This window comes from Brachyistius frenatus, unplaced genomic scaffold, assembly GCF_029030835.1.
Source record: "Brachyistius frenatus isolate BFR_SWC_R1_liver_20210118 unplaced genomic scaffold, ASM2903083v1 Contig_58, whole genome shotgun sequence".
NCBI lineage: Eukaryota > Metazoa > Chordata > Actinopteri > Embiotocidae > Brachyistius > Brachyistius frenatus.
The window spans coordinates 1,572,411-1,585,847 of record NW_027210657.1 but is presented as its reverse complement, the minus strand read 5'-3'; the positions used below and the strand labels follow the sequence as shown (position 1 = coordinate 1,585,847).

The window sequence follows — 13,437 nt, the reverse complement described above, 5'->3', positions numbered from 1 at the left end:
CTTTAGTCATGTTGTTAATAATAAACCGATGATACATCTACATTTCAAACATTAAGCTTGTTCTGTGTGAAAAGCATTAAATAGTCAATATTAAAATCCATACAGTACGCTGCATTACAAAAGTATGAGTTTACTATTTTTACCTATTTAACACAAAATAATTATCATCAAACACTCACTATGTAGCGGCATATTAAAAGGACTAATTCACCAATTTCTACCATGTTAATAAACTTGTTTTTCAATTTGCATGCTGCAAATAAAATACATGCTTCTACATAAAAAAAGATTTAATCTCCAAACTTGTGCACCTATCACACAGTTTATGATTTTAAGCCAGTTTTATTGCATTGGGAAAGATTCATTGTAGAAGTGCACCACCTAGTGTTGACAGGTGATAGTAAACACATGCACAAGCTCATGGCCTGCATTTACAATTTAAAATTCTGTGTTTAGACTTTTTTTATGCGTCTTGAATTTGCATTAATATTAGGAAATACTGTTGGGTTTTTTTTAGATGTCAAACCTTTAATTTGAAGTTTAAATAGAAGCAGTCTCACGATTAATAACAGAATATGGATGGAGATGAGTCTGCAAAGGCAACTAATTCAGTAAACATAATTCATTTGATTATTTGAGCACCAGATTATAGACACAAAATAGCATGACAATTAAAGTTTGAACAGTTTATTACAAACAAAAACAGTGATCCAGTTCCTGATTTCCCTTGATGATTAATATTAGAGATGAGGTGAGGTTTCCCCATAAACCCCGCAAAACCTTTTAAACACTTGAGAAAACATTATTAACGCCGTAACTGGCGAGTTTCAACTCACTCCTCCATGAAAACGCTGCAACACTGCTGAGATACTGAAAGCAGATCGGTCTGCATTATTATACTGCCAGTTAATGATGTGAAAAAGAAAGCAGAGTATAGAGTGTAAAGACGAATCCACTGTAGCGTTCTCGTTCAAAGTCGGTCACACTTTGATTGTCAGTTGCCTGCTCGCCTCAAATAATTCAGAAACATGCTAGAACAAAATGTGAGTGTGAAAAATGTCAAGTCATTTTAAGTGTTGGTGAGTGCAGCCACAATAAAGTACCTTAATAATACCCCCAGTGGTTTTCACTTTTAAAAATCTGCCCCGACAACAGATTTTGGCGGAAAAGCATTAATGATTAGGTGCATTTGATAAGATGTGATGTCGAGTACAACAATAGAGTTTTTGTTTTGTGCCTCTGCCAGCGGTGAGGACTACAGCTTATGTGCTCTGTGATCAGTTATTATCAAATTAAATGAGGTACGTTTTCATTTGCTGACATCCTTTGTCAAATAATAAAATGTTAGCATTCATTTCTCACACCAAGTGACAAAAAGTAAAATTTACATCTTGTGACAAAACATCGGCTGTGATAAATCAAACTGTAAAATATAAAAGAAAAGTTACCTGTTGTAATAGGCTTTAATGGTGAATTAAGGGCAAGTTTTTTTTTCATTCTTCAAGGCTGAAGCATTCAACTTCCGTTCCAAAAGCTTTGCAAGCATGAGGTCATCACGTACCCTGGAGGCTGCAGTTCTCCTTTTAATTAGAAATGTGCGTTTGTTGTTATCCCGCCGACTGTCCTTTGGCACCTCTCTTTTTCCAGTTACATCCGTAATGCTGTGGCTCCTGCTATGGCACTACAGACAGGCCCCTCGCCGGCTCCATGAAAAGAGCTGTGGAAGTCAGGTGCGAGTCTCTCTTTAGGCGCTGGACTGCTGGCATTGTGCACAATTGCGCACCACCCTCAGCCTGTGTGTCTGGACCTGCACTGTGCACCTGCTGAGGCCGTAGGTGTGGAGCAGCAGGTGGCGGGCCTTCGCCTGGACGTCCTCCCAGTTGTCAGCGCTAGAGGGCGCTGTGAACACAAAGGTGCATTTGAATGGGAATCAAACTCCCAGTCCCATTGCCCACCCTCGTGGATTCACAGAGTTTCGGGTGCGTTCCCAGTAAGTCAGCGAAGGTTTAAGCGCCCTTTACGTAAGTCCGCATTTCTGCAGCAGACTTTGCCTCAGAGAATTAAACAGAACTCATAGAAAGACGGGTGACGTACTAAACGTGGTTGCCCTGGCTGACTCACCGTAAGGATTTGCTGGGACACTTAATGAAACAGTCATGAAGAAGGCATTTGTGTGTCCTGCTGTGAGTGTGCAGGTGTTATTATTTTCCCCATTAACTCTGTTTACTCGTAGCCTTGCAACTGGGTGATTTACATATAATTAGTTTCCCTCAACACTTGAATGACTCATCGTTGACGTCATTACTTCCACTTGTGCAGCCCTACAAGGACACGTATAAATGTCATTATTTTTTTCAGAAAATATCTAAAAAATATCAACATCCTTAGACATTTCATACTGACACGATATGATATTGATGCAGACGCATGTGAGTGACATACATTTTTTTTAATGTCAGCTAATTCATAAAAAAATATATATATATATATATATATCAAAAATGTTTTTTTGTGTAGTTTTGTTTTCTGAGTTGTTCAAGAAGCTGATTAACTATTACCCACAATTTGTGTTCATCGTATTATAAAGCATCTTGTATTGAAACCTTGCACAAAAGGTACTATATAAAAAAACAAAAACAAAGATCAAAACTAGACGGATAAAAACGTACAGATCTGCGACATCGAATACGCTGTCAAACCAACTCTGTGAACTATCAAAATCAAAGTGGTTGAGCCAGAAAGCGGCTCAGCCACAACCCCGACATGTTTCCTCTGACAATCTGTTGAATCCGTCCTCCTTACTGAGCGCACTGATGTCGTGTAGCTACTCACTGAGCTGCAGATGCACTAGCGCTGCAGTCTTGTCAGCTGTCAGCGCCCAGACGTTCAGCTCATCGACCGATTGGACGTCCTCCAGCGTCAGGAGGTCCTCTTTGATTCGCTGAGTGTCCAGGTGCCTGGGAACACCTGGTGCGGGGAGATCAAAACGGCGTCATTACGGTGCTCAAACCATACACCCGACACTCAACAACATAACCGGACTCACCCTCCAGCACGATGCCTATTGTGTCTCGTATGATGCGGAATGTGGTGAAGAGAACCAGAACGGAGAAGATGTAGGTACAGATGGGGTCTACCAGCTTGAACTCCGGCTGTCAAGTCAGAAGGTGACATCAGATCTGCTGCGTGTCAAGTTGTTTTCATTTCTTCAAACACAATTAGTGACTATAATTCTATCGATGCAGATATTTGTCAAGCATTGACGCACGCTCAGTCGTTACACACACAAACATCACTGGAAAATTCAAGGTACAAATGTTCAACAAGGTACTGGAGACTAAGTTCAATGTGTTTAACCTCTGTGGAACAAGCTGTTGATGTTTCTTAATAAGTTAAAATGTTTCTAAATGGTAAATCAGTGTTTGATAAACATCACTGCAGAGTTTCAGAGTCAGACAAGGATGACGGCAAAGTCAACACTTGCGTTTTCTTTGGTAAATAAGCATCAATTACAACTAAATTGTTCATTATCTACTGAAAGAGATGTCATGTTTCCTAAACAAATGCTCCTGGATCATTAAAAGTGTTCATTGTTAACATGCATGGAAAACGGTCATTTGAAAAAGCAGGGTACCTTGAACCGGACAACGTAGGCAGCTATGAGCACCCCGACACTCTGGAGGAGATCTCCCAAAGCGTGGATGAAGGCCGCTCTCACAGCGAGGCTGCCGTGCGACCTCTGCTGCTGACCTGACCCGGCTGACTGTGAACTGGAAGCAGCTGCAGAGCCGTGAGAGTGGCCGTGGCCGTGGCCGTGGCCGTGGCCGTGGCCGTGTGAGTGCAGGTGACCGCCTTGGTTTAACAAGAAACCCATTCTGAAATCATGAGGGAAAGACACAAACAGGAGAGATTTATTAACATTAAAAAGATTTTGTCCAACTGATATGACAGTTGAAGTGAATCTACCTACAAACTGTGATTAGCCATTACACACTGAGGATCAGTACCCTGAAGCTATTAAGCACAGTTTACCGTACTTTGGACCGAACTGCTCAGTTTTTGCTGTTACTCTCTTGTCATGTTGCTGCTCTGCAGTTCTTGTTTTGTAAAACGTTCGACATTTTCCTCCGCAACAGAGAGGTTTCACTCACATGAGGTTAACAGCCACCCCCACAGCTGCAGTGATGAGCATCACGTCTCCATTTATGTTGAAGTCTTGGTGTACCGTCCTCTGAACCGCCTCGTAGAGCAGTACGGCCGTCAGGATGTAGATGAGCATCACACTGAGGACCGCCGATACCACCTCTAGACCAGGAAGCCCCCCCCCATCAATTATTAATACAAAGCAATATTCAGAACAATGAAAATAGCAGCTGTGAGAAAAACCTAGACAGGAAGAATAATGATGAACGGGGTAAAAAAAAAAAAAATCTACCGGTTTATGAAGCTTTATTAAAGAAGTGACCAGCATGCTTGTGTTAAGTAATGGGCCAATCTGATAATTCAAGCTAACATTTTAAATGATCCTATCTATTAAAGTTGAATCATTACAACGCATACTTGAAAACTGAAATTTGTTCTGTCGCCTTGTTTAGCCTCAAACAAATGTATCTCAGTCTCTGTACTATGTCCTGTTTGTGTCTGATCATATATATTTTTGATTTATAACTCCCGTAGGAATAAATGTTTGGACTCTGCCTTGATGTCTATTTACATAAATGATTTTGAATGCATAAATGTCCTATTCAATTTATGGACAACATTGTTTTACAACACTGAGATATTGTTCCTCTTTCGTACCCTGCCACTCCTTTTCCTTCTTTACTTCTCTATATATTTATGTCCTCGTGTGTTTTTATTTCATCTCGTTTTATCGGAATTTATTAACAGGGAGAATATGCAAGTTAAGGCCTGACAAGGACCTAAGCCTGAACTCCTCATTAAAAGAAAGAAAAAAGACAAAGAAGACAAATATCTTGGCCTGGTAAGATTTAAATATGAAGACATAAAGAAGATTGTAAAGCAGATTTCCTGCCAGGTTTTATATGACACCGAGGATAAGGAAGGTCGTTGATATCAGTGTGTCTTAAAGACACAGAAAACAAAACAACCTTTTTTGTCAGTAGAGCTCCATAGACAAGATAAAAACAGGAGGTGAACTACATTGAGACGGTTTGTAGTATGTTTGAGTTGAAGTAATGATCTCCATGTGTGACTTCAGATATTTGAAAACAGCGTTGGGGATCGTAATAATTTAAGAAAGGGGTAGTGTTTTGTAGACGTATACATCTTTACATTCTTATAGTTTGTGATAAAATGCTAAATATTCAAACTGTTAACAGTTAAATTGACCAGTTTCTGTGACAATTTCCAATAATCTGTATTTTTAACATTGAAATGTATCCCGTCTGGAATCTGATCTGTCCTCAGGACTGCTGGACGAACACTTTCTTTTCTGAAAGTGATTCATTTTCATCCGACCGACGTGTATCTGTTTTCTTTCCACCAAACACAAGCGGGCAGATAGGGAAGTTAAAAAAAAAAAAAAAAGGAAGTGCGAGTGCTTTTGTAACTCACCGAGGCGATACAGCCCAAAGGTGTATCTCTTGGTGGGTGGCTTAGTGGAAAGCCACAGGGCCAGCAGAGAAAACAAAATGCCCACCACGTCTGTCAACATGTGCACAGCATCCGTCATGATGGCTAAACTGTTTGACAGATAACCACCTGAAGGCAAAAAGAAAATGTGAACCATGAAAATGACATATGACGAATGCATTTTAGATTTATCAGAGCAAATTTTTGAACGTCACTTTTAAAACAAAAAATACATGTTTAGGTGGGTTTTGGGCTCCCTGAAGATATACATCCACAACAAAGGAAAGAGTGGACATTGTGAGTGTTTACATTTCTTTTCTTGTTGTTTTGTATAATCTATTTGATACATACAAATCTCAAGTAAAAAATAAAGCGCAGTCTAAAGTTCCGGTGGGAGAATAAAATCCAATAAAAAGGTGAACCGTCACACGCTATTAACAAAAACAAGCCAACACTGTTTTATAACAGTGTAGATAACCGTCACTCACGAAGAAAACAAAAGCCCTTTATCTCACGGGAAAGAAAATACGGGCTGCAAAACAAAAGTCTAGCCCGTGTAAACCTAATGACTTTCACAATAGTAGTCATTTATTTGCACCAAGATTTTCTTTCTGGAATAATCATTTTTAACCAGAAAATGCATTATCGGAGCATTAATAAAAAAATAATAATTAAAAACTACAACAGCAGCACTTTTGTGCACAAGAAAGTAAGCAACGCAGGTTTTAAAGCTGTTGCAACACGCCTGAAAAGATGGTTGTACACGTACAATCAATCACTGAGGCCTTCGGCTGCACACTAGACTGACTGACGCCCACTGCAGCGTCCATGATCTGGATGTAGGACTGGAGGGAGAAGCAGCTGATGCCTTTGATAAGACTAACAACTTTTTTCAGACGCTAATTGAATCAAGTACAAAAGCTCTGAAACAAGATACTTCTCCTTTCTTATTTTTGTTGAGACTGCTCGAGATAAGTGATTGAAGGCTAATAATTCATGTGAATGTGATTGTGAATAATTCACGTGATTGTTTTTATGTCACTCTTTCCTAAAGGGTGATGTTTAATGATGTTGGAGACGCCAGTCTTCGTTGGCCAGGACTGTTGTTCCACTGATTTACCTCCGCCAAGGAGGTCGTGTTTTCAGTGAGATGTGTTTGTTTCTCTGAGATATATTGAAGGCATCTCTGTTTGTTTGTTGTGTAAACAGTCCCGATCCACAAAGGCTTTAACGGTTTTCCTGTTTGTTTTCCACCTCTCTTTGACAGGGTAGTTATAAAATGTCCTGTGATGACAAGTCACTGATTGACCAGCAGTTTAATATATATATATAAAAAAAAAAAAAAAAAAAGGTTCAGGCTGGAAATACTCACCTATTATTTCACCTGTCATGAAAAGAAAATACAACGACGCTGCCATGACAAGCCTCTTCATCACTCTCCTGTACTTGATCTTCTCCCTCTTCTTGGTGCAGTTGTCACACGGGTCCATATTTAACCCCGGGCTGCCCAGGCTGGAAGAAGAGTCGAGCAGGGAGTCGTCGTCGTCCGCCGCCGCCGCCGCCACCACCAGCGTGTTCACGGTCACGCCGTTGGACGGAGCTCCGGCGGAGTAGTCCGACATCTCGCCGGAGACCACCACCTTCAGCTTGTTGAACTTGGGCGCCTCGTCCTCCACCAGGTCGTCGGAGAGGTCGAAGGGAGCCGTGTCGCTCAAGTCCCAGCCGCTGGGCTCCCTCCTGAAGGCGGACCGCATCTTGCTGAACAGGTTCCCACCCGACATCTTCGATTTAAGTATTATCCGGGGCGACCGAGGTAGTAATCATTCACGGGTTTGTTTTTTTGGGGGGGGTGGAGGCAGCAGCTGGACGGCATTTCTACTCCATCTCAGCACCTGGAGGACATCAACAACCGGGAAACTTTTGAGTTGAACGATCCTCTCCGTGACGCGCTAGCTCGTAACGGTTAGCCGTCGTTTCAGTTTTGCGACGTGACAGAAAAGCTTTTCAAACGCCGCGGTTCGTCCAGAAATATGAGTCGGAACTTACCCACACGTGTGCTCCGTCGCTCGTACCAACTTAGTCCGTTGTCAAATTCAAAAGCGTCATGATAAAAACCGGGTTTTTTTTGCGGGCAGCGGAGTCCTGTCTTAGCACCGGGGGGGATGTAACGGCAGCAAGGTTTGGGGAGGAGGAGGGGGGGGGGTACGTCGTCACGCAGTCACGTGGTGACGCCGGTGTCACATGACGTTGTGTTTTTTTTTTTTTTTTTTCTCTCTCTCTCTCTCTCTCTCTCTCAGGCTTAGCAAAAAAAAAAAAAAAGAAAGAAAAACCAAAATCTTTCCGATGTCTCGTCTGTCTTTGTCAACTTAACTCATCACGCCCACAGTTTCTAGTGAAGTAGATACCGAAGCAGGTAAGATTGCTGACCGAGGTGATGACTCAAGTGGGCGCTCGCGTGTCACGCTGTTTTCATTATGAAGCTTGCTCAGCGAGCTAGCCGGACTGGCCCGGATACCTGGTGTTTTGGGTTAGCTAACTGTAACTGACCCGGAGGGAGTCGATCAGCTGATCATTTCTATGTGATGAAACTGTGATACAACTGTCTGATTGCTTGGTGGCTCTGTTGTAGGTATAAAAATTAAAAAAAAAAAAAAAGCAGACTGGGTCGACAGAGTCATATGGAGGTAGAGGAGATGGACGATGAAGGACCTTCGTCCCAGCGTGAACTTCCGCACGGTGAAGGTGTGTGTTTACTCTTGCCTGCTTCTCTGCTGTCTGCACCTGAACTTCACTGTAGATCAGCTGCTGCAGGTCTTGGCATGGCAGCTCATAACAGTCAGTGGTGGGATGTAACTAAGTACATTTACTCAAGTACTTTAATTAATGTTATGCAAGTCTTTGCTTCCACTCAGGGGCAAATCTTTTTTTACTTCACTTCATTTGTCTGACAGCTTTAGCTACTTTTCCAGTGAGAAACATGTATCTCCAAATGTGGTGATTTTTAATTTCACTGATAAACTGAATGTTTCATTTCTTAAGCTAAATAAACTAATAAAAACAGAGTTTCTGGAGGCCTTAGGTGCTGCGGTAGCGGTGGTTTGTGGTTATTTCACTAAAATGATGCCATTTTCACAGAATTTGGAACTATTATCAAAATAATATTTATTTAAAAAATATTTGTAAAAACAAAATTCACCAAGCATTGGTCAAACAAAGCTTATAGTGAAACTAATGGTTTTAGGTTCAGCACCAAAGTGTTATAATGGTAGGTAAACTATTTAAAAACCCACTTGAAGGTAAAAAAAAAAAGCAAATATTGGTAAACTAATATTGGTAAAATATTTGAAAACCAAAATATAAGATGGGTTGTAAAGTGTCTTCAGTTCAGCTTTCAGCACGTATTAATGTCAAAAATGGGACCCAATCTTGATCACTCAAAAACAAAGCAATCTTGCATCTCAGGCGTCAGCAGAGGTAAAAGGTAGCCTATCAGACTTCAGGTATGTCAGGGATACACCTGAGTTAAGATCTTTATGAAACTATCAGCTAGGTAATTTATTGAGGGGATTTTCTTTAATATTTGACAGATCTTGAGTTGGCACAGCAGGACTCACTACATCAGGAGAGCTCGGCACCGGTAGAGAATGTGTATGTGGACAAGAAAGCAGTGGACAAACTCACAGAGGGATTACTCGCTCACTACCTACCAGATCTGCAGAACTCTAAACGAACCCTCCAAGAGCTCACGTGAGTATTTGTATGCTCTTTCGCACCCGAGGGTTAACACTTTAGAGGTACTGCGGTACTTTACAATATTCATTTCACCAGTGTCATGGCACCACAACGTTTTAAGCACGGTCTCATCCAGTCTTGCTTCAGGAAGGAAACTGTAAAGTAATCAAATGGCGTGGCAGCCGGGGCAGGTCTGGCCGGTTTTATTCCAAGTAAAGATTTGAATAAGTGGATTTCATTGATAAGTTTGTTCTTCACAGGTTTCGTTTGTACTGATACATTCAGCCAGGGGAATCCACTCTGAGTGGACTTGAATACTCATGAAGGTTTTCCTTGTTGCTGATCAAGGAACTGATTGATTTATATAAGTGAGGACAACCAAGGTACGAAGAGAATCTGACTGAAGTGCGAAGTTCCTTGTAAATTGTCCTCTTGAGTTGTTGAGGATGGTCTCTTTGGGTAAAGCAGATAAAAAAGGAAGCAGTAAAGATCCAGTCTTTTAATGGGTAAATAAATACAAAAGTAAATAATAACGTGCAAGACATCTTCAACAACAGGCTGCTTTTGCCTTTAAATGATTCACACGCAAGCGCATCGACATACAAAGACCGAGTGTCACGTGAGGCCCAGGTAATCACACGTGAATCAGAAGTGGATGCTCGTAGTCTGCCAGTGGTTATATAAATGTTCACATACTGCAATTCACTCATGCATATTAGCTCGTGTAATCTGTAAACTTCACAAACATGGAAAAGTCTGTGACACTTCCAAACAGGATGTTTGTAATAATGTTTTCCACCTGTTGACTCTGCCTGTAGTTTTGGTGTTGAATATTCAGTAGATGTCCATAAACACAAGGTATTTTCTTTCACATTTCTTTCTTTTCTCTCATTTTTGTCTCAACCAGACAAAATCAGCTGATATTGTTGGACACGCTGGACCAAGAAGTCACCAAGTTCAGAGAATGTAACGCCTTACTGGACCTCAATTCTCTGGTATGTTTGGACTTGTGTATAATCTCACTCATAGTCACGCTACTTGTGTTTCTGCTCTCTGGTGCATCCAACAGGAACCATTTCTAATGCCGTTTGTTGTCTCCAGTTTACAGAGGCGAAGGTTTACCACAATAAATTGGTGAACATAAGGAAAGAGATGATTATGCTGCATGAAAAGACAACTAAACTAAAGGTATCTGTTATGTCAGTCAAGGGAAAAATATGAAATGGAAGCCAGTTAAAAGAGCCATACACTGATTGAATTTTGTTTTGTCTCAGAAAAGAGCGTTGAAGCTGCAGCAGCAGAAGCAGAAGGAGGCGCTGGAGAAGGAGCAGCAGCGTGAGAAGGAGCTCGAGAGAGAAAGGCAGCTCATCGCCAAACCTGCTAAAAGAACATAGGATACGAATATGAATACGTCCGCTCTTATTAAAGGACCGTTCGGGTGGTTTGGCATGCTTTAGTCTGTTTATTACACATCAACTATATGTCACTTCACTGCTGACCATTTTCCAAAGTGCACACTTTTCTTTTTTCAGTACGTTTGCCTTTATTTGACAAGTTTGCTTCGAAATATTGCACAACACCAAAGTTTGGACAGGAAAAGTAGACATTATTTTTACAGTGCTCTATTCCTGACCCAGACAGGTTGATGTGATAATTGGAATTGTGGTGTTAGAAATAAATTTGAGTCCAGGTTTACAAGGTATTAGCTAATGACCTTTATAAAGGGTGTTGGAGGAAAGTTTGTGCAATCAAACGTGCTGGAAGGAAGCATGTGAAGTGGTTATAATTGCACTGAGATTGGCTTCAAACATATCTTTGAGTTTGTCTTGAATTTTCTGCAAAACCTGTTTGACTTTGGGGCTGTTAGTTGTTAACTAGTAGCTTGACTCCTGCTGTTTCTTAATTTCAATGGAGACACTCACCATCTTTATACTCACCCTGAATTAGGAAACAAACTTGGAAGACACTAGAATTTAGAAATTTGAAAGTTTGAAGCAGTGTTTATCGAAGGAAATCTGTCCGCAGTTAAAGAAAAGCAAATTCAAAAATGTTTAAAACTGTAATATGCTTTGGAAAATGGTTCACTTAGCAGAAAGTGTATGTGTGTAAATGGGCTGAAACCTGCAAAACCTCTGGTATGAACCTATGTGATATTGCCAATATCGCCACAAACCAAAGACATGGACTAAATCATGAAATGCTGGTACTTCCCACTATCAACCTTTGATGACACAAATTTGTGCACTTCCCTGAAAACGGCAGAAATTTCCCCACGACTCTTTTTCAGCCATCACACATCAATAGCCAGGGAGAGTCAATGCATTTGCTGTCTTTTGTTAAAGAAAAAGTATTAATATATGTCTTTGCTGGGCTTCACGGCCTGTTAGTGTTGAATGTTGTTTAAAAGCAAATAGTTCTGCACTAAATTTAGCTGCATTTCTGGGGTCCAGATAATGTAATGATAATAAATGACAGTGGATGATAATACGTACCAAACTTTGCCCACATCATCTGTAAATTTCTCTAACAGACCTTTAGAGATGCTTCTATGCACTAGTTATGCCTGGAACTGCACTGTTTGTACAATTAATTAAAAAAAAAAGCAACACAAAATGGTTTGTAGTAAATGGACACATTTAGTTCTTTCTGGTTTCTAAGTTTACACTGTGTGGGGATGAGTATGAATCACTTTTCACTCATTTAAAGGTCCCATATTGTAGAAATTTTGATTGACATGTCTTTTATTAGTTATACAGAAGGTCCAGTTGCGATGTAAAAAAAAATGTAAAAGTGTCAAAACGCTCACTTTACCAGGAAATGCATGCAGCCCCTATTGAGCAACCGTGCCATTTGGACTTTCATAAGTTTGTGATGTCACAAACTCGTGCTTATGTTGTGTGCCTATTTTAAGCATGGCCCACTGTCCAACCTTTTATCTGGAAGAAAACACCAAGCGGTCCTTCTATTGTGGAGTTGGCAAGCTATAAAACCAAAGAAAAGCTGGGTTTGACCTGAGTGTGGGCCCAGAGAGGAGTCAGCCAATCAGGAGAGAGGATTATTAATATCATTAATAAAAATCAGCGTGTTGTTGGTAGAGATCCAGAGAAAAGCTTAAGTGACGAGATGTAAAACTATAGAGATGTTTTTTGATACTTTGAACCACAAAAATATTTTCTGCTGGATATCAAGACTGCAAATACAACACAGGGGAAGTTTAACGTACGGGACCTTTAAATTATGAAAATAGGTGTGTGAAAGAGTCACGGCTTCATGCCTATAACACAGTCTACACGGTGTTCCTCATTTTAGTCCCACATGTTTGATGGCTGGCTGCTGTATATGAACTGTAAAGAGCATCTTAGTCCACCAGATGTCAGCAAAGACCAGTTCATTTGACCATATCTGGCTCCGTGATGGCCAAATGTGCTGTAGGAGGACTGAGTTTATGCAGATTTCTGCACCAGCTGATATAATTTACCAGCACAGATACAAGCAGAGAGGATGATCAAATTAGTGAGTTCACCCACGTTACATCTCTGCTTAATCTTAAATTTTTGTGAAGATCTGCAGAGTCTCTGTCCTTCATGTATCACACACAAGTGAATATGTAGGATGTAAACAAGTCCTTTACTACCCTCACTCTATGCTACCTACCTGATCCTACCTGACCACACTTGCTGCCAGGTGAATGCAGCAGATTGTAAGTAACAAGCCAAAAGAGGAGAACAGCAGGACTCATCTTGTTTACTGACTCATGTCCTAGTTGTTTCCAAGTCGGACTCCCCGGTGCCCACATAAACTTTAAATAGTCTAAAATTTGGTCAACACTAGCCTGTCAACAAACATGGTCTCCTTCCACATACGTTTCATATACCATTGTCACATACCAGCCATACAAACAGGAGTTTGTTGACAGAAAATTAGGTTACATTCCTCTCTATCCCAACACCACCACGTGTCTGTCCCACCCCCTTCCTTTTCACATAAAACTCTAATTTTATACTCACTACTACAGCAGGAAACTCGGTCAAAACCAACGTGGCTCAGTCCACCCCCGCCCAATCCTTCTTGGAGCGGAAACTGCACCCCAGTGTTGCCACGGAGGGGTCC

At 40.9% G+C, this 13,437-nt stretch overlaps 2 protein-coding genes across 2 annotated transcripts; one reads left to right on the top strand and one right to left on the bottom strand.

The window, feature by feature from the left end:
- Nucleotides 1-322: 322 nt before the first annotated feature.
- Nucleotides 323-7,431, bottom strand: slc30a4 (solute carrier family 30 member 4). Its single transcript, XM_069705680.1, has 7 exons — nt 6,968-7,431; nt 5,578-5,724; nt 4,152-4,305; nt 3,635-3,875; nt 3,047-3,152; nt 2,833-2,967; nt 323-1,899 (listed from the first exon to the last, which is right to left on the bottom strand). Exons 1-7 carry the CDS (start codon nt 7,374-7,376, stop codon nt 1,745-1,747), a joined length of 1,347 nt encoding a protein of 448 aa, XP_069561781.1. The 5' UTR covers nt 7,377-7,431; the 3' UTR covers nt 323-1,744.
- Nucleotides 7,432-7,892: 461 nt separating this feature from the next.
- bloc1s6 (biogenesis of lysosomal organelles complex-1, subunit 6, pallidin) lies at nt 7,893-11,415 on the top strand. The gene is made up of 6 exons (XM_069705673.1): nt 7,893-8,008; nt 8,225-8,337; nt 9,183-9,342; nt 10,235-10,322; nt 10,429-10,515; nt 10,602-11,415. The coding sequence occupies exons 2-6, from the start codon at nt 8,274-8,276 to the stop codon at nt 10,719-10,721; spliced, it is 519 nt and encodes a 172-aa protein (XP_069561774.1). The 5' UTR covers nt 7,893-8,008; nt 8,225-8,273; the 3' UTR covers nt 10,722-11,415.
- Nucleotides 11,416-13,437: the final 2,022 nt, after the last annotated feature.

Bases quoted from the DNA above. Each gene is read 5' to 3' on its own strand.
- slc30a4 (XM_069705680.1), bottom strand. From the start codon at position 7,376: ATGTCGGGTGGGAACCTGTTCAGCAAGATGCGGTCCGCCTTCAGGAGG. The intron at 5,725-6,967 runs GTGAGTATTTCC...TTTTGCCTTCAG, and splicing joins CATGACAGGTGAAATAATAG to GTGGTTATCTGTCAAACAGT. The intron at 3,876-4,151 runs GTGAGTGAAACC...TCATGATTTCAG, and splicing joins GGGGTGGCTGTTAACCTCAT to AATGGGTTTCTTGTTAAACC.
- bloc1s6 (XM_069705673.1), top strand. From the start codon at position 8,274: ATGGAGGTAGAGGAGATGGACGATGAAGGACCTTCGTCCCAGCGTGAA. The intron at 8,338-9,182 runs GTGTGTGTTTAC...AATATTTGACAG, and splicing joins TGAACTTCCGCACGGTGAAG to ATCTTGAGTTGGCACAGCAG. The intron at 10,323-10,428 runs GTATGTTTGGAC...TGTTGTCTCCAG, and splicing joins TACTGGACCTCAATTCTCTG to TTTACAGAGGCGAAGGTTTA.